The following is a 26,368-nucleotide window of genomic DNA, read 5'->3' as shown; positions in this document are numbered from 1 at the left end:
GCCGAGTGGCAGAGTTCGGGGGCGTCCAGGCAGCCGGGTGGCAGAGTTCGGGGGCGTCCAGGCAGCCAGGCTTGCTCTGCCTGTTCTTAAGCGCGTGGCCCGTGCAGTCGCGGCGTTGGACTGGCACCGCCTGGCGCGGGCCCTGCCGTTTCTAACCAGCAGGTCCCACCTCACAGACAGGACCCGGGGCGCCGGGCTCCCCGTGGAGAGCGCCATCCTGCACGGGAAGCTGGAGCAACATGAGGAGGCCCTGCGCATCCTGGTCCACGAGCTGGCCGACTTCCCGGCGGCGGAGGACTACTGCCTGTGGTGCTCCGAGGGCCGGGCGCCGCCCTACCGCCAGCGGCTCTTCCACCTGCTGCTGGCCGTGTACCTGGGCCCCGGCCCCTCTGCGCCCGAGCTGCCTGTGGCCGCCGCGGACCTCCTGAACCGCCGTGCCGCCGAGTTCGACGCGGCCCGGGTCCTGCAGCTGCTGCCGGGCTCGTGGTCGGTGCAGCTGCTCTGCCCGTTCCTGACGGGGGCCGTGAGGGACAGCGTCCACGCCCGGAGGACCACTCAGGTGGCTGTGGGCCTGGCCAGGTCCGAAAACTTGATCTACAAGTACGACAAGGTGAGAGCCCGGCCCTCTCGGGCGAGACGTGTGATTTGAGCTCGGTTTTACCCGTGGAAAAATAGTCCGTGTCCGTTTTTTCTAACTTCAACACACGTGACTTGTTCACACAGACGCAGGTGTGTGAGGCCAGGCGGGGGCCGGGCCGGCAGGTGTACGCGTGGGGCAGCTTCCCGCCCCTTTCAGACACTGACGGGCCGCGGAGCCGCGCTCCGGACCCTGGTCCACGCTGCACGTCGCGGCGTCGCTGCACGCGCACAGCGCTTCCGGGCACGCTTGCCTCCCCGTCACAGAAGGGGGGCAGGGGCACCAGGAGGTGACACAGGACACGGAGGAGCCCGCTGTGGACTGCAGGCCGAGTCGGAGCTGCACGTGCCGGGCCCCCATCTCTGTCTCCTGGGCTTGCTGTGACTAATAATAACAGACCCCACAGGCCGGGGGCTCAGACGGCACGCTTCCGGTGCTCGCCGTCTGGGGGCTGGGAGCCCGAGATCCAGGCGCCGACAGACTCGGGGCCCGGTGACGCCCCCTTCTCACCGAGCTCACGGGGCCGGGAGCCAGCGCGGGTCTCTTCCTCCTCCACAAGGGCCCCGAGGCCGTCCTGGGGGCCCACCTCCAAACACCACCCCACCGGGGCTCAGGGCCTCGACATTTGGTGAGAGATACAGGCATTCGGCCCACAGCAGCCCCTAGCTCATCCGGAGGAGGCTTCTCTCTGGAGAGGCCCAGACGCCCCGCAGCCAGCGGGGTGTCCCTCCAGAGCAGGAATCCGCCGTGTTCCTCCCGCCGGGAAGCCTTCGTTGACTCCCCGGCGGAGAAGCCGAGGCTGGCAAGATTCAGCCTCCCTCCTCTGGCCTGTCCCCGCCCGTGCCGGGGTGCTCAGAACGTCCCAATGGACTTGCCGTTTTGTAAGCACGGCCTTTGAATCCACCGTCTCCTCTGCCTGAGACGGCTCACCTCTTCCTTTTGTGCCTGGTGAACGCGTACTCGGAACCCTGCCCAGGCCTTTCCTTTGTGAAACCTGCCCTTCCCTTTAAGCAGACGGGCGCCCCGTGTGCCGACTCACGTGCTGCATCCGTAGCTGTCCCCTCCCCTGTGAGGCTCTGGGTTCTCCGAGGGCAGGAACTTCCTTTACTTACCTCGGTATTCCTGAGCCAACCTGGCATCTTGAAGGCATTGAATGTTTGTTGAATGACTAAAGAAACTAATGAGTAGGGTGAATTCACTAAGCCGTCACTGCGTTCTGCCGCAAGGCTGACTTGCTGGGCTGATTCAGGCAAATTGTGCAGAAAGGCTTTTAGCTTTTGCAGAACTCAAGTCCTGTTTATCAGACAGGAAACAATAAAGTTTTGTTGGTTTTGTTAGTTACATTTAAAGACAGGAAATGACGTTTCCTGGGGCCGGTCAGGATCGTGCCGCGGATCAACCCCATGGGTTTGACCCAGTTTCTTATTTGGGCCTTAACTTTTTTTGTTTGCAAACGAGGGGAGCAGGGCATTAGATAGCTTTCACGGTCTTGTCAGGTCTTGTCAGCTCTGACGCCCCATGATTCTGTCACAGGCCTTGCTTAAATAGACCAGAGCTCAGAGAATGTTTGAAAGAAGATCTTGGTGAGAAATTCCTCCGCCAGACAAGCAGCAATTACTTTTGGAAAATAAGAAGGCAGTTTTGTAGCTTTTTTGACTTTTCCGGTTCCAGAGGATGTTCTTGTTTGTTTTCACCGCTGATACTGTGTTTCGAGAAATTGATATTAAAGCTGTCCTCACCAGTGATAATAACAACCCATGGGGTAATGCGTGTCAGCTCTGAAAACCGCTGTCACTTACGTCACAGGCGTCCCTGCCTTTGTTTCTTTTTGCAGATGAAGCTGAAAGGAAGCTCAGTTCGGCTCTCAGACAAAAAGCTTTGCCAGATGTGCCAAAACCCCTTTTGCGAGCCCGTGTTTGTTAGGTATCCCAACGGTGGTCTCGTCCACACCCACTGTGCGGCCCGCCGGCACACGAAGCCCAGCTCCCCCAGCCCCGGGGCTCGGACTTGAAGAGGCTGGGCCGAGGGCTCCTTACCAAGCCGGCCGGGCGCACAGAGCAGGAGGCCGCGTCAGCCGTCATCTGGCGCTGGGGGGCTTCAGTCCGTGGGATATGGGGTGCGGCCGACCCCCTGCATCGGATGGCAATGGATAAAATCCCCCAAAGAGAGACATGCCAGATTCCCCCGTCCAGGGACGTCGCCACCCAAAACAGATGTCTGCTCTGAAAGGAAATGAGCCTTCCTGTGCCACCCGGACAGACCAGACCCCGCACGCCGAGCCCCGACCTGTAGACACGTGTTTGCACTGGAAACGTTTGCTCCGACGGCACGGAGGGGACCGCGTCCTGGCGGGCGAGCGGCCAGGGCGCAGAGCTCTCCGTCCTCACCGCCCGGCCTCCGGCCACCCTCCGGGCTCTGCCTCTGCCCTGAGGGACAGCTGGCCTCAGGGAGGTTTCTTTGTTCCTTCCTGCTTCCCACATCTGGCGTCCAACCCCTAAAAGATCCGCCTGGGTACCCAGGCCCTCCCTTTGGGGTAAATTCATTCGCTTCTGGCTGCCTCGCGAGGGAAGGCCCCGAGAAGCTGTGACGCGCCAGGAGGAGCTGCTCGCAGGTCTGGAGCCGTCGGTGGGGACAGGAGCACACGGCGCATCGGCCGCCGGTTTGTAACTCCGTGATTAACGTGTTCAGTTAGAACTTTTCATTTGGCGTTATATCCTCTTGGTGATTCTTCTCTCTTTTGGAAATTCACCTCCGTCCTGTTCATTAGGGATGTTTTTCTTTGTACCCACCCCCCCATTGATTCCTCGAGAAATTAAAAGGGAAAGGTCTTGAGCACAAGCCGGGCGTGTTTTCCGGGGCGGCTGGTGGTCACCTCCACGCTGGCCAGGGCGGGCCGTGGGTGACGGCTGCCCTGCGCGACGGGGATGTCACCCCTCCCGAGGGAGCGCCGCCCCCAGAGGAAGTCCAGGCAGGCTGCCTTACCTCTAGCACTTTACACGCCTGCCCTGCGGCTTCCTGGACACACAGGACAGACACCTCCCCGCATCACAGACCCCGCGTCCATCCCGCGTCTCTGTCCAGCATTGTGGAGAAGCTGACGCTGTTGTTGCTTCACTGCCCTCTTCTGAATTTCTTCCTGGTGATTATCGACTCTATCAGGGACGAAGAAGAAAGATGCCGTGACGCCTGGCAAACGTGCATCAGCTCGTGCGTGTGACGAGGGGACCCCGGGATCCGGCCCCTGTCCTTCAGCCCAGGCCTTAGCAGACGGGGTGGAGAGCTCATCCTCTCTTCTGTGAAAACGCTTTCTGTACTGCTCACGGCCACTGCTCTTTCCTCTTGTGATTCCAAGGGGGTCCAGAGAGCAAAGGCATCCATGCACTCTTCCCTACTGTGTCTCGATTTCTAAAGAATAAATGATGAAGAAATTCTTGCAGCTTAGCCGTGTGTCGTGTAAGCTGGTGTGAATGAAAGCCCAGTCGTGAGTGTTACCCTGCGGGTGGTTGTGAAGGGGCGGCCGTGCTGCTGGGGACGTTACCATCGCGACTCGTGAGTTTGGGGTTATCCTCCGAGAACAAGTGACTAGGACACGGAAAACCGCACCTTTAGAAGCACTCTTTCTCTCCACGAGAGGGGTACAATCCTGGAAAAGCCTGCTGATCGTTCCTTTCTCGCTTGGGGGCACGGGTCTCTCTTTGCTCCGAACATTGATCGATATTTTGAAATGTTTGTTATCCTTTAGAATAATGGGAACTGAAGTTGAAGCAGTTTTCTGTCTCTACTCTAGAATCCTCTAATGCAGCAGAATTCTCTGAGCCTGTGCAGAATTGTTAAAAACCTTGCCTTTCTCTAACTCCCACAAGGCCCTTTTCTCAAATCATATTTTTTAAAGAAATACGTGGTTCTTTCTAAAGACCTGCTCTCTTGTGATTGTGCCGTTGCTTAGAGGAATTAGAACCATCACTTGGCTCTTGTCCCCCTGGGTCGGTTCGATGTCACCATCCTAGTTAAAATAGCATGAACTGGACTCAGCTGACATTAGTATTCTCTGGGCAAGACTCTTCAATTTCATGAGCTGGTTATCTGCTGTCGCTTATCGGGTGTCCATGTGGGAGTGGCACGTGGGCTCTGGAGCCTCGAGCCAGCGCTCAGAGCTGGAAGGCCCGGGCCTGAGCCCCGGATGTGCTGGCAGTGGGGCTCCAGGGGCCCTGGGTACCACCCTCGAGTCACTGCCTGTCACACAGCCGGGGTAACCTGGGCTTCCCACTCACCCGCCTGTGGAAACCTGGTCCTTTCAACGTTACCCTTTGCCCCTGGTTGGATCCCCAATACACAAGATGTACAAATGTAAACTTGTTGATTTTATTAAAATTCTTTTGATTCTTTGTCCCTCCTGTAATTGTTTTTTTAAATAAAAGTTATCTTGGTGACGTGATGGTTTCCGCTCGCATGGCACCTAGCCCAGGGGCCACAGAACTTGGTCATCTGCCCTGGTGGTGCCTTCCGGCTCCTGCAAGGACATGCACTGGCCGCTCCTCAAACCCTTTGGCGTTGCCTCACTACATTTTAAACAATGCACTTCTGACTGTCTCCTGCACAACCTTAAGGTGCTCCCGGATGTATGTGGCCTTCAGATTAATCCTGCCCTGCGGAGTTTAACAAAGGAGATCTCTGGTTACTTCTCCGATGTTTCACCTTTCAGCCGCATGCTCCCAAGGAAGGCTGCTGCCCTCGGATTTCTAGCCCCGGATATATTCAGGGAATATAACTTTGTTTAAATCTCACCTTTTAAATTTTAATTCATCCTTAGAACCCCGTTCACAGCAGGCCTTTGAGAAATCCTGTCGAGTGAGTGTCGTAGCCCTGTTTCGTGTTCTCTCTTTCCTCCTGGGCACTGCACTAGCCCGAGGATGGGTGCGTGCACAGCCGAGCACCCCTGACTGCTCTTAGCCTCTGCTGCACGTTGGTCGGGCTGCCCAGCTCCGCGTATGTGTGGGCGATGGGAGTGGAGAGCCGTCGTGAGTCCCCCGTATTCCGGGCTGAAGAAGCTGGGGTACAGGTGGTTGGGTGGCGTTCTTGGAGTTCGAGTCGCACCGACTCAGAGCCGTGGTCCCCACCTGTGCTTCGCCGACCACGCGCAAAGGAGAAAACCGGAAGCCAGCCTGCGGTGACTGTTAAAGCACAAAGTCCCAAAGCGGCAGCCGCACTCCTTTTCTCTTCCTGCACTATTGCTATTTAGGGTCGTTAGCATATACTAGGAATTAAAAGGGGGGGCGCTTAGGCAGGCAAACCTGACCGGAAGGGAAAAGGCTGTGGATTCACTGCCTGTGAGAATACGACAGGGCCAAGTGGCTGGGGGAGAACAGGAGCGTGGCTTGATGTCCTGATGGAGGTGAAGCCCCGCCCCCGACTCTGAGGAACGGGCTGTGACTCGTGTTGGGAGTGATTAGATAGTAACTAACACCCCGTTTGCTCTGAGTGGGTCTGTCACCCTTAGCGTGTGAATGAGGATGTACGGGAATCTGCGCCAAACGGACAGAAGGCCCTTTCGCCTCCACAAGGCTAACCGGCTGGAGCACCGGCGAAAAGCATGTTAATACCTTGCTCAGAGACAAACACGGGTCAGTGACCCCTGCTCTCCGCGGCTCGCAGCCGGGGAAGGGAAACAAATAGTTACAATGCAGCCTGCAATCCAGAGTCCCAAATCAGTGCGACAAGACACGTGGGAAGAAGGAATTAGAAAGCACCACACACAACTCCGCGGGCCACGTGTGACTTGGGGAGTAAAACGCTATCACTAGGGTCTCACTGGGCTCTGGCACCCTCCGCTGTGGCCCTGGCAGGCCACCTCCCCTCGGCCGTGGTGTCATCCATAGCCTGGAGGTGGACCTGGGGGGTGGCTGAGGACCCGCTGGGTGTTAGGCCTTAGTCCCGAGCCAGGAAATCAGGACAAAGCAGTGGGATGGGCCAGCCTCGGATACCAAATGCCACTCTCTGGGATCTCGGGTCTCGGGGACGCACAGGAACGCCTCTGCAGCGGCCCCACGGGTGTGTCTGCGCGCCCGGGGTATCAGCTGCCAGAATCTCATTGCATTGCTGAAATCGGCAAGAAGGTCCTCTGTGCAGCCCACACCCCCGCCTCCAGACCTGTGCCTGCAGCCGTGGGAGGAGCTGGTCTGCGGCTGCCCTTTTCTTTTCTCTTCTTTCTTCAGAATTGATTTTGATTGGCGTACAGTTGCTTTACACTGCTGTGCTGGTTTCTGCTGTGCGGCAAAGTGAAATCAGCTCTACGCATCCATATATCCCTCTTTCGGATTGCCTTCCCGTTTAGGTCACCACAGAGCACTGAGCAGAGTTCCCTGTGGTTTTTGAACCTCTCTTTACACAAACCTCTAACATCTTTCAGGGAGGGAAGGAGATATGCCCGTCCCCAGAGCCCTGGTCCCGCCCCTGCTTAGGTGGTTGGTCCTGCTATTATGGCTCAGTTCCTGCCTTCAGGTAGGTCACATAGCGCGTGTGTGTGTGTGTGTGTGTGTGTGTGTGTGTATGTGCAAGCACGTGGATGTGTGTGTGTGCGTGCATATGTGTGTGTGCATGTGCGTGGGGGGGGGGTCTGGGATGGTGAGGACGGCCGTTCGCCACTTCTGTGTGTGCGTGTGCGTTGGGGGGGGTCTGGGATGGTGAGGACGGCCGTTCGCCACTTCTTCCAACATGCTAATCAGGGAAGCAGGGAGTTAGACCAGACCCTGCTTCCTCCCGTCCGGCTTCTTTGTCTGCTGCTGGGAGGAGTCTGGTGCTGTTCCCACACCTGCACTCAGACCTGTGTGGCGGCTCCCTAACAGCAGGTGGGCAGCTGGCTGTCCCGGCGCATGGCACGTGTGAGCCCCGTAACCAAGCATCACCTCTGCTCCTCTGACCGTAATTTCATGCAACCGCGTGTTGGAAACGTGCAGGGGCTGTGCCACCCTCCTGTTAGTACTCGGTGTAATTTCCAGGTATCTGGTGTTTGTACAAATACTAGAAAATACGCTGCTTTGTAGCAGCTGACAGAGAAGCTCAGCCATTCCCAGCCCGCCTCGGACGTGCCAGGGTGCACACCCACCGGGCCAGGAGCTGAGGGGCTAAAAGACTCACCAAGAGCTGTATGCAAGGTGCTAAGGGGGCGGTTTTCCTTTTGCAATCCATGCATTCATTTATTTGTACCTTCATTCATTCATTCATTCATTCATTCCACAAGTATATATTGGAAGATGCTCCGTGCCAGACATCGTGCTCCGTTCTGCAGAAAAACTGGTGAGAGACACATCTGGTCTCAGCCCTGCTGGAGGTAATGACAGCCCCGGGGGAAAAATGCCGGAGGACGCAGTGCCGGTGGACCAGATGCACGGAGTTGGAGGGAGAGTGCTGCACTCAGGGTGGGGGGGGTGAGCGGGCTTATGGCCCCGTGGGGATGGAGAGGAAGAGGATCCAACGACTCTGCAGCCCGGGAAGGCGGCAGGGGACAGTGACAGATGAGGCTGGAGGCCGAGGCTTCATCCCGGTTCTGGGCGGAAGAGAAACACTGGTGTCTGTGCTGTAGAGAGACCAGCAGTCCCCCCACCAGGGGCAGCCTCAGCCAGCGTGTCCATCTGGTATTGGGTCCATTCATCTTGGTCTTCACATGGTTTTTAATTATATGGGAAAGGACTCCCGCCCCCCAAAAAGAAACAGAATGTTGTGGCCAGTTTATTTGGAGAATCCTTTGTATTAAAATATAGTACATGGAGGGCTTCCCTGGTGGCGCAGTGGTTAAGAATCCGCCTGCCAATGCAGGGGACACGGGTTCGAGCCCCGTGTGCCACAACTACTGAGCCTGCGCTCTAGAGCCCGTGAGCCACAACTACTGAGCCCACGTGCCACAACTACTGAAGCCCGCGCGCCTAGAGCCCGTGCTCCGCAACAAGAGAAGCCACCGCAATGAGAAGCCCGCGCACCACAACGAAGAGTAGCCCCCGCTCACCGCAACTAGAGAAAGCCCGCGTGCAGCAACGGAGACCCAATGCAGCCAAAAAGAAAATTAATTAAATAAATAAATTTTTAAAAAAATTTATATTATATTTATATATAATTATAATAATTATTTTTTTTTGCGGTACGTGGGCCTCTCACTGTTGCGGCCTCTCCCGTTGCGGAGCACAGGCTCCGGACGCGCAGGCTCAGCGGCCACGGCTCACGGGCCCAGCCGCTCCGCGGCACGTGGGATCCTCCCAGACCGGGGCACGAACCCGCGTCCCCTACATCGGCAGGCGGACTCTCAACCACTGCGCCACCAGGGAAGCCCGCTTTTCTATATATAGTTAGTGAATATATATTAATTGGCCGAAGCCTTTGCAGCACTGTCAAGCTCTTGAATTATTAATGTCTCCACCGTCAAACGGCTGTGGGCTTTCTCTCCCGGGCTCCTTCATGTCCCAATTCATCATCCAACCTTTGCCAAGCCTGTTGGTGGACGGCCCATTGGTGGCTGCTGAGAAGAGCTTCACAACCTATGTTAAGACTTTCCCAAGGTTTTGGTAACTCTCAAGTACAGCTGGTTAGAGAATAAATTGCCATGACCTTTCTGAAAAAACAATTTTATTATGGCATCAAAAGCCACCAATTCCACTTTCATAAGTTTATTTTAGGAAAATAATCAGCAGCTAGGTAGGAAGATTTATGTCAGGGATACTCATTATAGGATTTTTTTTTTTTAATAGTGGAAAACAGAAAATAACAAAACCAAATGGGGAGTACTTAAGTAAATCAGCTTCTGGTGCAGCACATAATGGATGACTTCCAGCCACCAGAAATCACTTCAAAACATGAAAAAAAAAAACCTACCAAAACACTAAGCTAAGTTGTGGGATATAGTATGATCTAAATTTTGCAAAAGAAATACACATTTTTATATGTAAGTTTAAAAAACTAGAATATCTTTAATTTTCTTTATGCGTTTGGGTAAAAAAAAGTTTTCATTTCTACAAGGAGCAAATTACCTCTATAATAAAAAATAATCAGTAGATAATGATTTTTAAAACTTGTCTGAGACTAGGGAACATTTATTCCTAAGGGTGGAAAGTACTCCATTCTCTTACCGAATCTAAATCTAAACTTTAAGGTATAGCATCACCTCACGTCTAGTTAAGAACTTACCCATATCTGCTTATTGCATCATTTGAGAAGGAAAGATTCGAGGAAAACAGAGCAGGGGGCCGGGGAGTGACGAGGATCTGGGGGAAGAAGAGGATCTGTAGGTTCACACGAAGGTGTAATGGAGATTTAGACTCTGGGGACAAAAACCTGGTGGAACCTCACACCTTGGAGAGCGTCTGAGCGGATGCATCTCAGTGGTCCCAGGGCTCCCCGCCAGGGAAAGCGGTTCCTAGCAGCCTGGCCCGCCTGCTTCCTGAGAGGCCCGGCAAATCCCGTGACAATCGAAGCCTTGGGGAGACAGAGCCTCCCGCTGCTCTCAGTGTTTCTCCCTTCACGCTTTGAAAGCAAATTACGCTTTGCACTTTTCCATATGCATTTATAAAGTTATCCAGTCCTGTTTGTCTTTTATGGTGAGGTGAGTGACCCTTCATGGTTTAATAAAACATCCGAAGTCTTCATGACACCACAGCAAAGCACGGCAAGGAGGGGAGACTGCAGCAGCATTTCAATGAGGGAGGAAATGAGAAATGAGTCCCCAAAGGACCCTTAATAAGGAACAGCAAACCTGTCTTTTCAAAAATGCTTCTGGAAATGAGCTTGGCTGTTTTTTTCCGGCTGGATGGTTGGCAAAGGGACAGCAGCTGCCAGAGGCAGCAGGAGAGAGCGCTGGGGAGCTGGAACACGCAGATCCGTGCAAGGGACCGGCCTTAGTACCCCGGCCTCGGGACGGTCAGACGTTCACCTGGACACCTCCAGGCTGAGCTGGCATATCGGCTCCCTCGGATTCCTGGTTGCAGAAGGTAACCTTCTGGTGACACCTGTGTGTTTCTCATACAGGTGAGTTCTTTCTGTTCCTATCAGACTAAGTAGGAAAAATCCCTCCGTGCTGCAGTCCCTCCCTGGTTTCCTCTGAGCCAGGGACTCTGGCACCTCTCCTATTCTTAGATCACCTCGTCCCCGGCTCCTCCAGGAGGAAAGGGCAGAGGGCGGAAGGTAAACCAAGACTGTCTGCTACAGTGCCCTCGCCCGCCCGCCCCAAATAATGTGCGCGCACGCGCACACACCATGCTATTGTGTTCCAACATCCTTTTATTCCTACACAATCCAGGTGTAACCACCCCTACGGTCCCCAGCCCTGTTTTCTTGAGCTGCTCAGTCGCCATGGCCTGGCCCCGGCCCCCCCTCTGCAGGTCCACCTTGCCATCAGCAAACGGTTTGCACCTTCCAATAGGCGAAGCTTTGAAAGCATACTCTTTCCTTTAACATAATCAAATTCTTGGCAGACTCGGTCTCAATCGCTGTTGATTGTGGTTTTATTCCATTTATTTATTTATTTATTTTTTTTGTGGTACGCGGGCCTCACACTGTTGCGGCCTCTCCCGTTGCGGAGCACAGGCTCCGGACGCGCAGGCTCAGCGGCCATGGCTCACGGGCCCAGCCGCTCCGCGGCATGTGGGATCCTCCCAAACCGGGGCGCGAACCCGGTTCCCCTGCATCGGCAAAACACCTTTTGTGCCTAAAAGGTTAAATGTGGCGACTCTCTTCTCAGCCCAGTCATCAACGCATATGCAATTTCTGTGTTGGACGCACATCCCCAGGCGCTGGGGGCTAGACGTAAAGAGAGAGGCACCATCTTGGGTTGACTGTGTTTATTTTACATTGAGAAGAGGCTCAGTTATGAAATTTGTACTTAGGACTTAAGAATGTCTGTGTGTGCTAAGATCGCCCATTTTTCAAAATCGTGCAGTCTTGGCGGAGACTGCTGGGAGTCTCCCAACTCCTCCTCTCCTGTGCTGAGAGAGCCTTGACTGGACGCGTGGGCACCTGGCTAGGGACTCAGTCTCCCAGCCTCCTCTGCAGCCGGCGTGATCATGTGACTCATCCCCCAGCCTCCTCTGCAGCCGGCGTGATCATGTGACTCATCCCCCAGCCTCCTCTGCAGCCGGCGTGATCATGTGACTGGGCTCTGGACCAGGGAAGACCAGGAAGGACCAGGGGGGTGTGGATGTGCCTGCACACTTTCGCCTCCTGAGGAGCCAGGACACGGACCTGGCTGCGGCCCGCACTGACCACAGAGATGAGGACGATGCCCCAGGCACAGTGCACACCGAGATGGGCGGAGCCTGAGTCCCGAACAAGCCGGTGGGTAGGGAGCCCACCTCACAGCTGGACTTCCGTGAGGGTGGGCGGGGTTATTTTTTAAAGGTAGCGGTGGGGGGTCTGTTACAGCAGCTCTGCCCGTTTCCCCTGGCCCACTGCCTCCCTCCCGGCCTCCCTCCCGCCTGCCCCCCTGCATTCCCGGTTCCGCCACCCAGCTGTCTGCGGACCTTAGAACCACCGAGAACAGTGGGGTGTGACCTCAGGCTGTTTCTCCAGCCCGGGATCCCTTCCCCTAGCAGCCCAGGGAGGCTGACTCACAGCCCTGGGAGCGTGTTGAGCGGAATGAGGCGGTCATTTCAGGCCATCGAGTCCATGCTCCTGGCTTCAGTAGCTGTTGTGTTCTTGTCAGCCGACCCTAAAATCTTACAAGCACATGAAGACAAGGAAAGGACAGGACAGCCAGTTTCTGAAACACATTTTTACCCTTGCCCCAAGCGGCCAAAGCTGGGACGTAAGCAGGTTGACAACACGACTGTAGCGATTACTGGCCCCGTGCATCCAGCCCAGGCGTGGGACTAGATCCTCATATACATGATGTCATGTGTGCCTCTCGGGGGCCTCTGGCTGGGAGTGTCTCCCTCAGTTAGGAGGCCGGGAAGCTGGACACAGACTCACTGGCTGGAGGCAAGGCTGCTGACTGCGTGACCAAGGGGAGCACAGCAACGTCGGAAATACTTAACATGGCAGATTTTTAGTCCTCAAAAGCGTGTACTGTAAATCACGTCAGGGGAAACTACGCCAGGGCTCAGAGTAGCCAAGTAGGAATTGATCTAGAGTTTGCTCTTCATCTTGGTTGTCAGAATGTCCTAGAGAACCTCTGCCTTTCTTTCACCCCAACAGCAGGGGGCCAAGATTCATGATGACAAAGTAGTGGATTTTCCCGGGTGGTGAGAATTAGGGTGACACTTCTGAGACTTCCTGTGTCTCGTTTTCTGAGGCAAGGCTCTCCCACGGGCCGTCACCACCACAGTCACTGCCCCGGACCCCACAGAAACAATTCAGCGCCCAGGGTTTGGGGGAAGGCCAGGGCCAGAGAGAAGATGAAAACAGAATACAGAGAAGCAGTGGTCGCCCTGCAGGCATCAGGGGAGGAGACAAGAACTTGCTATTTATGTAGTATTTTAAGAAGTTCCTTGAAGGCCCAACGAGGCTGGAGAGAATCAGGAAGTCGGCAGAGTGCGTGTCAGAGGTGAAACTGTCTGGAATTATCTAGCAGGGTGTGGAGTTTTTAAAAATGTGGGCGCCCTCTTGTGACCCTCCCACTGTTCAATCCCCCGTTGTCCTCAGTAATGCCCTTTAGTCATTGCAGCTCGGCTAGTGGCTTACAGGTTCTGGACCAGACTTCCCGAAGTGGGTGTATCTTAGGAGGTGTCCGACCCCAGATTCTTGGTGTACTAGTCGTGGCTCTGGCGCTAATTTTGGCAAGAAACACAGTCTTATACACCGAAAGAGCAATAATACTTTACTTAAAATATATACAAAATTATTACTTTGAAACATATATATTACTATCCAACATACGTCAAATAACACTGATTGATGTAAATTTTGGTACCTTCATTTGTTCAGTTTTGTGATTTCTCTTTTACACGAGGCTCCTGTAGAACGTTCTCTTCAATGCCCACTGGAGGCCAGCTGCCCAGAGGCCTGGTCCCCGTGGTGGTCTGGCTGTGCTCTTGGACACCACTGAGGCTGTGCAACTCTGCCTTGCGGGGGGCACTCGGGACACAGAAGTGAGGGGACCCACCTCAGTCAACCACATGCCGTCGACCATCTCCAACCAATCTCTCTCTCTCTCCTCTCTCGTCTGTCTCCCTCTCCTCTCTCTCTCTCCTCTCTCTCTCCCCCTCACTCTAGGTATACAGTGGTCTGGAGGGTCTGGGCCTGGGTGTAAAAGGAGGGTGAAGTTGGTGAGAAAAAGTGCCAATTATTTTCTGGAAAAGCCCTCGTCTGGACTTTGGTTAATGTGAATTATGCTACCTTTCTTTTTTGCTTCTGTCACCGGAGGAAAGCATGGGAATGGGGAGCTGGTCTCTTCCTCCAACCTTGGAAAGGAAAGGAGAAGAAAAACACAAAGGGGGGCGTCTGTGTTGGAGTTACAGTTATCCTGAGATAAATCAGACATCATCACCGTCCCCTAGAGTGCCTTGCATCTCGTGGGCACTTAATAAATGCTCACTGCATGGATGGATAAATGAAGGCAGGGGATCTGGTGACTACGAGTGGAAAACATGCACATGGCAGGGACCTCGGCAGGGATGTGCGAGACCCTCTAGGCCTGCTTCCTCGCTTGGCAGATGGGGAAACCGAGGCCCAGAGAAGTGGGGGTGAAACGAGCAAGGTCACGTGACTAGTTCCTGACGGAGTCAGACTTAGAACCATATTTTCTAAATTTATCCTTAAATTTCCCACTCTCTTCAGATCTGAAGCTGCAAAGAGAGCTCCGTGGACTCAACCGTGTGCCCTGACCTCAGGAAAGTCACCTCCCCCATCAGAAGCTCCCAGTGGTAAAGGGGGCCCTGGGTGTAGAGGCCGGGCGTACGAGACAAGCAGCAGGGCCCCTCTAGGCAGCTGCCCTCCTGGGATCCCAGCCCTGCCTGGGCTGGGGGTCCAAGGTCCCGGGAGGGTGGCCCCCACAGCAGCGGTCAGACCCCTGCGGCCCCGAGTGAGGTAGGGGAACACAGAAGTCAGTGCGAGTGGGTCGTTGCGTCCCCGCCGCAGGTCCTGGGACGGGGGCAGGCGGCGGCCTCAGCGCGTCGAGAGGAACATGTAGACAGAGCCCCCGACCGCTTCTGGGGCTGAAAGCAAGTCGCTACAAGTACTTGCTGAAAAGATGGGTCACGGGAGAAGGAGCGTGGTTCCTGCTCACGGGGACAGATGGAATGAGGACGAGGGGGGCCCGGGGGCCAGAGGCGAGAGACAGGGAAGGGGCAGGGGCTGTCACGGCAGGCAGGGAGGTGACAGGCTTCGGGGTGAGGGTCCAGGTGGGCCGGTCCAGGGAGGAGGGTTGAGGATGTGCGCTGGGGTGGGCTTGTCGTGTCAGCTGAGCGGCCCCCCAACATTCTCTGGGCTTCAAGCCACCAAGGCCTCCCATGTGTCACACGGGGGCAGCGGGCTCCTCTGCTTCCCGCGTGATTTTGGTTTATAGAACGGACGGTTCGGCGTCGTCCAAAACGCACACCTGACCACTGTAAAGAACCTGGCATGTTTGCACAACGTATGCCACAGACACAAACGCCTCTGAACAATGCTGGCGCCCAGTCCACTGACTGATGACCCAGAGATGAACCTACTCGGGTTTCTCGCGTCAGAACACGGCACCGCGGCCGTCTCCGAGGCAGATCTTGAGAGAGCCCTTTAGACAGAGCCTTGCCGCCCCGCAGCCAGCCTCCCTCCCTGGGCGCCCCTCGCCTCCCTAACGTTGGGCCCGACTCGTTCATCACCCACCCGTTTCCCCTTTTGTCGTGACGGCCGTCCGGTCTCCATCGGACCCGCAGGGAGAAACAAAAATAGTTCATCGTGCCAACCTGGGAGCCGCAGCTCACCCGGTAACAAATGGGTCCCTTTGTGCTTAGGAGGCCCCCCCAGGTGCTGACGGCACGAAGTGCCAGGAAGCCGAGCGGGGGGCAGGGGGCTCACCGCCACCCCCTACACGGCGGACTGGCTTTCGGTGCACGCGTACACGGTGCTCGGCTGGATTCGCCTCCGGATCCGCTCGGGCACTCTGGGGAGGATCTGGAAGGTCTGCGGCAGCAGCTCCAGGCAGGCCTCGCGGAACTTCTTGATTCGCCAGCAGTAGACGATGGGGTTGAAGACGGACTTGAGGTAGCTGAGCCCCAGGATGCAAGAGCTGGTGGCGTAGAACGAGGGCCCGCAGTAGAACCTCCGGCTGAACACGGACAGCAGGCTGTAGACGGAGTGCGGCAGCCAGCACAGCGAGAAGCCCACGAAGAGGATGAGGATGGTGGTGAAGGCCTTGGTTTTGAAGCTGAGGTCCAGGCTGAGCTGCTGCTGCCGCTGGAGCCGCCGCAGGCCGGCGCGGGGCAGCCGCCGCAGGTCCAGGCCGCGCGACTGGTCGTGCACGCGCACGGCGTTCCTGCGCGCCGCGTGCAGGATGCCCAGGTAGGAGCCGAGCATCACGGCGAAGGGCGCGAAGAAGGCGGCGCCCACCAGCGCCAGCACGTAGGCGCGGCCGGCCGGCAGCTCGGTGTAGCCGAGCACGCACTGCGGGGCCCGCGCCGGCACCTCCACCAGCGGCCAGGCGGCCAGCGACGGGGCCGCGACGCAGAAGGACAGCGCCCAGGACGCGGCGATGACCGCCTTGGCCCGGCGGGGGTTCAGCCTGTCGCGGCGCTGGACGATGATGAGGAAGCGGTCCACGCTGATGATGAGCAGGACGGCCACGCCCTCCAGGACGAAGAACCAGTAGAGCGCGGCGGCGACGCGGCAGAAGGCGTCCCCGAAGTGCCAGCGGACGGTGACGAGGGTGACGGCGGTGAAGGGCATGCAGCACAGGGACAGCATGACGTCCGAGAAGGCCAGCGTGGCCAGCAGCAGGTTGACGGCGGAGCGCATGGCCGGCCGCCGGTACACGATGACGCAGAGCGCGGCGTTGCCGAGGAGGCCCCCGGCCGTCATGAGCGCCATGAGGGCCGCCAGGGACACCCTGAGGGGCGCGGGCGGGGCCGCGGGCCCGGGGGCCGCCGCGTGGCTCCCGTTGGGCGGCAGGTTTGCGTAGGCCTCGGCGGCCGAGCGGTTACAGGCCATCGCGGAGGAAATCCCGGAGCCGGGGCGGAAGGGAGAGGGCGGGGCCTCAGCGCCTCGGGGGCTGCATCCGCCTCCCGGCCGTCTCGGATCTGGAGGGCGCGGCGAGGGCCGGGGGAGCCTCCCTCTCTGCGAGCGACTCGCTGGGCTCTGCGATTCATCGATCACAGCCTCAGCCTCGTCATCTCCGTGACAACCGGCTGCGTCCTCAGCCTTCTACTTGCACGCTCTCAGCGGCCTGGAGCAAAGAAGCACGAAAGCGAACGGGGTTAGGCCTTCCAAGCACGGGTTGAACAGAGCACTTTTTGCCCTTTACAGGTATTTTAAACACCAGAGTGGCGATGACTCACTTACTCACCACGTGGGACAAGGCTTGGCCTTGACAAATACGCCGAGCCTTGTCACATCACCCAGGAAGCCTGATTAGACCCACCTTGTGGGGGACCAGACTTTGTAATCAACATTTCCATCATCAGCATGTATTTTATAACTAGAGTTATAAACAGCCTGATCCAGTGAAGCTTTGGAGAAGGCAACCCCCAACAGCCAGCCAGCTCCATGAGGCCAGGGTTTTGTCTGCGTCGTTTGCTGTGTCCCCAGCGGAGCAGCTGCTCAACAGAAATTTTGTGGGGTAAGTAAATGGTGGCTGATGCCGCTGCTATTTAAGTGTGGAGTCACAAGCAGTTGTAAGAAATAATCCAGCAAGATCCCATGTACCCTTCCCCCACTTTCCCCTAATGGTAACACTTTGGATAACTGTAGTGCTGCTAGAATGTTACTTTTGGAAACACCGATGAAAAGGAGGACACTCTCCCCCGAGACAAACCCTTTTAAAGGGTGCTATTGGGGCTTCCCTGATGGCACAGGGGTTAAGAATCCGCCTGCCAATGCAGGTGACACGGGTTCGATCCCTGGTCCGGGAAGACGACATGCCGCGGAGCAACTAAGCCCGTGCGTCCTAACTACTGAGCCTGCGCTCTAGAGCCCGGGAGCCACAACTATTGAGCCCGTGTGCCACATCTATTGAAGCCTGCGTTCTAGAGGCCGCAAGCCACAGCTACTGAGCCCGTGTGCCACGTCTACTGAAGCCCGCACGCCTAGAGCCCGTGCTCCGCAACAGGAGAAGCCACCGCAATGAGAAGCCCGCGCACCGCAACGAAGATGCAACACAGCCAAAAATTTTAAAAAAAAGAAAAAAAAGGATGCTGTTATCTTTCATTTCGTGTTTCTTTCATGGGTGTGGCAAGGATGGTGTTCTGTAGCTCAGTCCAAAGACAGCTTGCCTGAGTAGGTGCAATTCACGACTTTCCCATCACTGGCGCCTCCGGAAGGCTGCTTCACCTCTGCTGGTGTGACCTCCTCGTCTGTAACATACAAATTCCACAGCTTCCCACTGAGTGATGACTTGGCAGGCTGTCCACTCGAGGCTGAAAGCGTGTCCTTGCAGAGACTGGGAGACATCGCGGCTCCCGGCATTCAGCATTGCTGGGGTTAGGTTGGAAGCGGATTTGATTCCGTTCCTTCGCAGGCGACTAGTTATTGCCTCTTGAAGGCTGGATATTTTCTTTCTGAAAAATGTTTACAAGGCAGTGTCTAGATATGAGTCTTGTCTTGTTTGTTGTGCTGGGTACTCAGTGGGCCTTTTAAATCCAAAGCCATGTGCCCCTCAACTCTGGGAAAGTTTCTTTTCTCACGTCTTTGCTAGTTTTCTCCCTTTTGATCTTTGTGGAGAATACTTAACAGGTAGATGCTGGACCTCACGGATTGGGCCTTAATTTTTCTTTTCTTTTCCCTTATTTTTAAAAAAAATTTTACTTAAACAATTTTTCATTGAAATATAGTTGATTTACAATGTTGTGTTCCCTTGTGTGTGTTTTTAATTTGTCTGCTTTGGACTCTTTTTTACACTGTGCTCTGAGGGGTTTTTTAACTTGATGTTTAGTCCTATTTAATTTCTGACTTTGGCAGCCATGTTTTTAAATCTCAGAGTGTTCCTGTCTTCTGTGTCTCTTGTCCAGCTCTTCACTCGCTGAGGGATGTGCGCTCGAAACTCTCCAGGTCACTAGAGGTGGTATTTTAGGTTCTCGTCTTTTTTTCTGAACTTTTGCTGGTTCCTCTGGAGCCAGGGCCTCGGTTTCTCTTTAAGACTCTGCTGTTCCTCCTCCCGCTGGCGAGCTTGAGTCCTGATCCCGCCGAGTCCGCAGGGCAGGGGGTCCACGGGGGCCCTCTGCCACCCACCCTCTCACAGCGTGGCGTGCCCGGGGGTGGTCCAGTGCGGGCCGGCCTCGCATCAGGGTTCCCGGGTGCAGAGCCAGCCCCAAGCTGAGGGCTTCCCGTGCTGGGAAGAGGAGGGCTGCCCTCTGGGACCATAAACCTTCATGACCGCCAAGTGCATGGTCCGTACATTCGCTGCAGTCTTCTCCTCTTTGCCTAAAGGAGGAGAGATAAATATCTATCACTTGACTTCACACAGGTTGGACCTCCCCTTTCAATAAGGCGTTTTGAGTGGGTCTCTGTTTTTCCAGTGCAGATGTTAAATAAGTATTTCACATAATTTGTAAGGATTATACCAACCTCATGACTCATCTTTAAGAAGTGCTGGGGCTTCCCTGGTGGCTCAGTGGTTAAGAATCCGCCTGCCAATGCAGGGGACGCGGATTCGAGCCCTGGTCTGGGAGGATCCCACATGCTGCAGAGCAACTAAGCCCGTGCACCACAACTACTGAGCCTGCGCTCTAGAGGAAGAGGAGGGCTGCCCTCTGGGACCATAAACCTTCATGACCGCCAAGTGCATGGTCCGTACATTCGCTGCAGTCTTCTCCTCTTTGCCTAAAGGAGGAGAGATAAATATCTATCACTTGACTTCACACAGGTTGGACCTCCCCTTTCAATAAGGCGTTTTGAGTGGGTCTCTGTTTTTCCAGTGCAGATGTTAAATAAGTATTTCACATAATTTGTAAGGATTATACCAACCTCATGACTCATCTTTAAGAAGTGCTGGGGCTTCCCTGGTGGCTCAGTGGTTAAGAATCCGCCTGCCAATGCAGGGGACGCGGATTCGAGCCCTGGTCTGGGAGGATCCCACATGCTGCAGAGCAACTAAGCCCGTGCACCACAACTACTGAGCCTGCGCTCTAGAGCCTGTGAGCCACAACTACTGAGTCCACGTACCACAACTACTGAAGCCCGTGCACCTAGAGCCCGTGCTCCACAACAAGAGAAGCTGCCACAATGAGAAGCCCGCGCACCACAATTAGAAAGCCTGCGTGCAGCAACGAAGACTCAACACAGCCAAAAATAAATAAATTAAAAAAAAAAAAAAGAAGTGCTAAGTATATAATAGGGCGTAAGAACCCAGCCCAGGATTCAGATGGATCCTACCAATGGATGATTTTATTTCTTAATTTCTCTAAGTCTTTGTTTCTTCATCTGTAAAGTGGGGATAACAGCAGTGTCCCCCGGGGAGGGTTATTAGGGGAAGCACAGGAGGGGACGGGCCCACAGTGCTGGGAGCACGGCAAGCAGTGCACCGAGCTAGCTGCTCATTTGTTTTCTTTTCGTACCTGAGCTTTATTGAGATACTATTGACATATAGCATATGTAAGTCTAAGGTGTACAATGTGATGATTTGATACACGTATAATATTGAGAAATGATGACCACAATAAACTTAGTTAACAGCTCCATGCCCTCATGTAATTATCTTTTTGTTTTGGTGTGTATGTGGTGATGACATTTAAGATTTACCTTCTTAACAAGTTTCAAGTGTATAATACGGTCTCGTTAACTGCACTCACCATGCGGGACATTATTCACAATAGCCAAGACATGGAAACAAGCCAACTGCCCACTGGTGGATGAACGGATAAAGAAATTGTGGTGTATATATACAATGGAAGAAGCTTTAGAATTATTAACAATATATCTTTTGGTATACGCTTTGTTTAAAAATTACCTAAAAGTATAATACAATTTTAAAAATGTAAGAATCCAGTGAACTAACAGTTTGACTAAATTTTCTTTTTACAGGCCCAATCTTTATTTCCTTTGAGAAATAAATGTTTCATAATTTCAATAAAAAGAATGTTGCAGTAGAGGATGCAGGTGACTAGAGGGGCCATGGAACAAGCAGGCTGGGCACGCAGCTTCGGGCCGCACCAGGCCCCCGGGAAAGTCCCACTAGCCATGGGGGGCGGATCACGTGGGCAGTGACCAGCTTGGGCAGGCAGCGCCCACCAGGAGCCAAAAGAACACGCGTGGCCAAGTGGAGATTCCTGCCACAGGTGGTGGTCCAGGAACGAAAGCATTCGAAGGAGACTGGAATGGTTTCTTCTTTCCTTTACCTTCTGCCAGAGACAAACTGTGTGAGCCAGGTGAGTGTCAGACGAGTCGAAGCTTCCAAAGCCACCTCAGCTGATGTTTCTCTTTTTTGGAAGGCCTCCTGCTTTCCACTTACTCACGCCTACTTCTTCCTCTGTGCTGGCAAGAAGCGTCTCTTTTTCCAAGTTCCTGAGAGTCGCCCGTATCATAGAGATCTCAAGTTGAAGGGCTGGGGTGATGTAGGAATCTAGGGGGCCTCAGACCACTTAGTCTAAAGGCTCTGCGGGTGGCAATGTCTTGGTGATGTTAGCTCAGGTCCACCCAGCCCCTGGCGCTCCAGGTGTAGACCCTGGCTTGGCCGAGCACGCCCGGAACGAGTTCATCTCTGTGGTGGGAACAGTCATCCAGACTCGTGGAGGCCGAGCTGTATAATCAGAGATCTGGTGTGTTACTTTACAAGTGAGAAGTATCTCTCTGCAGACGACAAATGCTTGTGTTAGCACGATACGATACTTCCGTGCCTCAGTTTTCCAATCTGTGAAATGGAGATAACTACACATCTACCCCCAGGGTTGTCAAAACACGTGCAAGACCTGGTACAAAGAAGGGCATTAGTAAATAATTAATCAACTAGTAGTTATTTAATACATTAATCCACATCCCTCATTGTTTCAAGTTTATGGATTTCTGTCTCTTGGATTAAAGAGCAAGAACCATGACAGGCAGGCATGAAGCCCTCATGGATTAAGTCCTTCTTGGAGCACGGAATAAGGGGTCACTGAGTAAAAGACACATCCCTGTGTGTCCACGCGTCTGTCAGTCCCGGCTGAACCCTTCACCTGCTCCCCTCTCTACGCTGTAAGAGCGGATCTTCCCTGCAGCATAATTACAGGGGGTGATTTCATGCTTAACCAAAGGAACAGATGGTGCAAGGAATTTTTTTTTTTAATGTGTGTCTTGAGGTTGAATCAGATTAAAATTGTTTGGGCTTCTGGGCAACAACTTGTCTCAGATGTTTTAATTTAGCGTTTTGGTCACAGCCCTGTCGCAGACACCCAAATCAACGGCACTTTTCTTACCAAGCGCTCCGGCACACTGAAGACCCAAGTGAGAGGTAACAGGCGAACGGGAAATGTTCCGGTACCTTCTTTAGTCTGACCCAGCACTACCGCCTCTCTGGCGGGTTTCACTCGGAGGGGTGGCATCGTGATGGGAATTGCAAGCCGAGGAAGAAGCGAGTTGGGAACGGAGCCATTTCAAGGTACTTACTGCAGTTCCCACGCCATCAATCCCACCCTGGAGCCGGGCGGTCGTGCAGGTGCTGAAGATAAATAAGCATCTTGAACTGAGGTTTAATTTTTGAGCTCAGGGGAGGAGACCAGCCTGCGCCGTGGTGTCACCAGGGGTCCGCTGACCGTGCGCTCAGTGGACTGTGGCTACGCAGAGGATGGAGGGAGCCTTCGGCCGTGCGCACGGAGGAAACACTGCCGTCTGTACACTGAGCCGCCCACGGCGTCGTCTGAAGCCCCTTCAGCTTCTCCTGCGGCCCTGCGGCTGCCCTGCGCCGAGAGCTGGCCCTGCCCGCCCTCCATGTGCGCCGCTCCGATGCATCCACGGGCAGCTCACCGTCGCAAATGTAGCGCCAGGTAGAGCCAAGACCCGAGGCGCGTCTCCGGCGCTGAGGCTCCCAAAGAGGGGCCCGACGTCGGCAGGATCAGAGCGAGAGTGAACGCGGCTTCTTGTCCGTGATGCTGACGAGCACAGAGAAAAGACAGACGCTGCCGCCACCGAACCAACCAAGGCGAGGCGCAGAGAACCCTTAGGTGAGAGCACACCTTCCAGTAGGTGAAGGGTGGAGGGTGATCATCCGTGAGGGTGAGGGAAGGTGTCTTTGCTCCGTAAGTATGACAGCTCTGCGGGGGAACACCCGGTGGTACCCTGGGGGGTTACCTGGGCCAGGGGCAGCCGCAGGATGCTGCGAGGCCCTGGGACCTGACCTGCCTGCCGGCCTCCTTCCCTTCCCTCCCTCCCTCCCTCCTTCTCTCTCTCTCTCTCTCTCTCTCCCTCCCCTCCCATCCCCTTCTCCTCTCTATCTCTGTGTGTGTGTCTGTCCATCTCTGTCTTTTCTAGCTTTTAAAACTTTTTATGATGGTACATTGCAAACCTATAGAAAAGTAGAAAAATTAGTATAACAGAGCCCCATTTGGCCAAGCTTTTGAGATGTGTTTTTCCCATTTCCTTCCATTGAAGTGGGAGCAGCTCTGCACGTCCTTGTCACCAAACACCTCCTGTCCTGGCTTTTTTTAAAAAAATTATTTTATTTATTTATTATTTTTGGCTGCATTGGGTCTTTGTTGCTGTGCACGGGCTTTCTCTAGTTGTGGCGAGCAGGGGCTACTCTTCTTGCAGAGCACGGGCTCTAGGTGTGCAGGCTTCAGTAGTTGTGGCACACGGGCTTCAGTAGTTGTGGCTCGCAGGCTCAGTAGTTGTGGCTCGAGGGCTCAGTAGCTGTGGCTCACAGGCTCTAGAGCGCAGGCTCAGTAGTTGTGGCGCACAGGCTTAGTTGCTCCGCGGCATGTGGGATCTTCCCAGACCAGGGCTCGAACCTGTGTCCCCCGCATGGCAGGCGGATTCTCAACCACTGTGCCACCAGGGAAGCCCCTGTCCTGGCTTTTGTTTCCAATGTAAAACCCGGAGATTCTGCTGGGTTTTCCTGGAGAGAGGAGAGCAGGTTGAGAGGCAGAGGAGTGTCCCGATAGACAAGGAGAGGAACGCCAGCCCAGGAGAGGTTCCTAGGGGACAGGGCCGGAGGGGAGTGGGTACACAGAGGGCTAGGGGTTCTAGAACCTCTCCGAGCTGCTCCAAGGATTTAACCGTCCCAGTAAAGATGGTCCTGCAGCCAGAGATCAGTCCCTGATAGGATGTCACTGACTGTATTGCAAACGTGTAGTTTCAGGTAACAGATCTCTTAGCTGGTAACATGCAGCTCTGAGTTGACGGAAAGGGACAAAGTCTGAAATGTTTTTCTTCCTTTTCCATTTTCAAAGTCCGACGTGAAGAGACCATCCAGGCTGTAGCCTGAGGTGGAACTCGCTAGAACCCAGAGGGGGAGGGAACGCAGTGTGCAGGCAGAAGCCCCGGGACTGGGCGGAGGGTTGCTGGGAGGGCAGCAGGGCCGGGCAGAGGGCAGAGCTGAGCCAGGGGAAGACTTCCTGGCAACTGGGAGGTTAAGCACCAGCCCGGGTTCTCAGTGGAGGCTCTTATCTCTTTCCTTGTTGCCCCTAAAACAGAATGGCCCGAAGGCAGGTCCACATGGAGGCGGCAGGGTGTGTCATCACCTGTGTTGTCTGCAAAAAACAATGCACGACCTAAAAGTTGAGAGTTATATTTTATTTGGCGGACAAAACTGAGGACTTAAGCCCGGGACGCAGCCTCTCAGATCACTCCGGGGGACGGCTCCGAAGAGGCAAGGGGACGGGGTCGGGGGCCAGGATGTATGGGAGTTTTTGCAACACAGACCAGGTGGTTGGAACATCAGAGGATTACTGTTAATTAAAGAAAACCGGACATCTCAAGTGAAGGAATTTAGCGCTTTTCTCTGTATGGGAAGATGCGAGAGTCTCGACTCACTGAAATCATTCCTTCGACCTGCACCTCAGTGCTCTGGGGCCCGCATCCTGTGCTTTCTCACCCTGAGTCTCCTCACGGTGCACCTTCCGGGTGGCTGCAGTCTGACGGCTGCTGGACGGGGGGGGCATCTGTTTCTCTCCTGAGTTCCCTCAGGGCTCGCCACTGGGGCAGCTGTAGTGTGATGGCTCGATGGCTGCAGCATCCTTTGTCTACTGATACGGCAGGTGGCACTTGTAGTTCACACGTTTGAGGTCGGTGCAGCCCAGAAGGCCCGCGTCACTGTTGGGTGTTCAGGGAAATGACGGCCCCTCCCCGCATGATGGCAACAGCCGCTGTTCCCCCGTCTTCAGACCCCACCTGCCGTCTCCTCGCGGCCCCTCTGTGTCCTCTGAGCAAAGGCGGGCGCTGGCCTTCCTGGGGCTGTGCCCTGGGTGCCTGGAGGGTGTCCCTGGGGCGGGGCCGGCGCCCACTTCGAAGAACAAACCCTCAGCACTGGGCCGGGGCCGAGCCCTCCTTAGGGAGCCGTTTTCCAGAAAGATACTGAGGTCAGGTACTCGTCACACACGGGCACATCTACCTTTTACTTCACAGACTCAGGAATAGGTATTTAACCTCCAACAGAATTTGCCGTCTCTTCCGGTGGGAAACTTGGCGGACTCTTCCTCTGAAGTTGTGGTTATTGCTTCGGGTAACCAACTGGCGTCTGAGATACTGGACTTTTAATTCTTACTACGGAAAAACACAGTGGCTCACAAACACCCAACCTAGGGAATGGAGTCGGTTTGGGCAGATGGAGAAGTTGGCTGTGGAAACAGCTTGACTGTGTCCTCACCTGCAGCCACGTCACCTGCCTTTTTGATACAGACTCGCAAACAGATGGCCTATTCCAATTTCAATAACTTTACTGGCAATGAAAAAATACGCAAGAGCTGCCAAAAGTGATTCATCAATAGCTGTGCTTAGAGACAGGTGTTGGGCTACGTGTCTCAACTTTTAAGAAAAGTGAGCTGAGAGAGACCAGATTGTTTGATTTCTCAAGTCAGGCAAGACTCCTGGGGGGGGGGAAGTTTTTCACATAGAACAGAGTCGGGGAGCCTTTTAAGGAAGCACATCTTTACTGACTATTTTTAGCAACACCTGAAATGCACTGTGCGCGCGTTACTGCCGGCTAGGCTGGTCCCAGCTCGGTGGTTCTCTGAACCTGCATCAGCATCACACAGCAACTTGTTAAAAATGCAGATGATCAGGGCCACCCGGACCTACTGAGTCAGAAGCCTGGGGATGGGGCCCAGGAAGCTGCGTTTTAACCAGCGCCCCAGGGGATGTGAAGCTCTCAGTCGTGGGAGCTACTGACACAGCCTACACGCTGGAACCCTGCCACTGACTCGGTTTTACAGACAGAAGTTCTTGACCTAGAAATTCATAAAAAGACACACCTGCCTTGGGACCCAGGAGGACCGGTTTAAGCCTGGACGGTGCCACTTCCATAAGATGTAAGTGAGAGTTCATGGCAGTCTTTTATATTTGCAACGAGTTAGTATTTCGGGGCAACAGAAAGAGAAAAAGGAAGGAAAGTGGCTCAGCGGCTCCGCAGGGCCAGCCAGCCAGCGTGCGGGGAGGCGGGCACGGCAGCCGTGGACAGGCCCCGGGACGCCGGCTGCCCTCGGGCATGTCTGACCTGCACAG

The 26,368-nt window shown here is 54.8% G+C and overlaps 2 protein-coding genes across 9 annotated transcripts in view; one reads left to right on the top strand and one right to left on the bottom strand.

Annotated features, from left to right (window-relative positions):
• TGFBRAP1 (transforming growth factor beta receptor associated protein 1) overlaps positions 1–14,480 on the top strand; it is a 62,163-nt gene extending 47,683 nt beyond the window's left edge. The window contains exons 11-15 of one of the 8 annotated variants that reach the window (XR_003682239.2): positions 177–610; positions 7,044–7,135; positions 7,875–7,964; positions 11,657–11,950; positions 14,390–14,469. Coding sequence is in view for 5 of the 8 variants with exons in the window: in XM_055088990.1 (XP_054944965.1) it covers positions 108–610; positions 7,044–7,135; positions 7,875–7,930; positions 8,450–8,487 (689 nt within the window). In the remaining 3 variants the exon portion in view is untranslated. Of the gene's footprint in view, positions 1–107; positions 611–2,471; positions 3,548–7,043; positions 7,136–7,632; positions 7,719–7,874; positions 7,965–8,449; positions 8,679–11,656; positions 11,951–14,389 lie in introns of those variants that run through there. The other 7 variants (XR_008618819.1, XR_008618818.1, XM_055088990.1 and 4 more) reach the window with 7 other exon arrangements.
• Positions 14,481–15,559: 1,079 nt separating this feature from the next.
• On the bottom strand, positions 15,560–18,599 carry GPR45 (G protein-coupled receptor 45). The gene has a single exon (XM_007108365.4). The coding sequence runs from the start codon at positions 16,733–16,735 to the stop codon at positions 15,617–15,619; it is 1,119 nt and encodes a 372-aa protein (XP_007108427.1). The 5' UTR covers positions 16,736–18,599; the 3' UTR covers positions 15,560–15,616.
• Positions 18,600–26,368: the final 7,769 nt, after the last annotated feature.

Source organism: Physeter macrocephalus, chromosome 12 (genome assembly GCF_002837175.3).
Source record: "Physeter macrocephalus isolate SW-GA chromosome 12, ASM283717v5, whole genome shotgun sequence".
Lineage (NCBI taxonomy): Eukaryota > Metazoa > Chordata > Mammalia > Artiodactyla > Physeteridae > Physeter > Physeter macrocephalus.
Note: the sequence above shows the minus strand (reverse complement) of the source record. Positions and strands in the feature narration are given on the sequence as shown.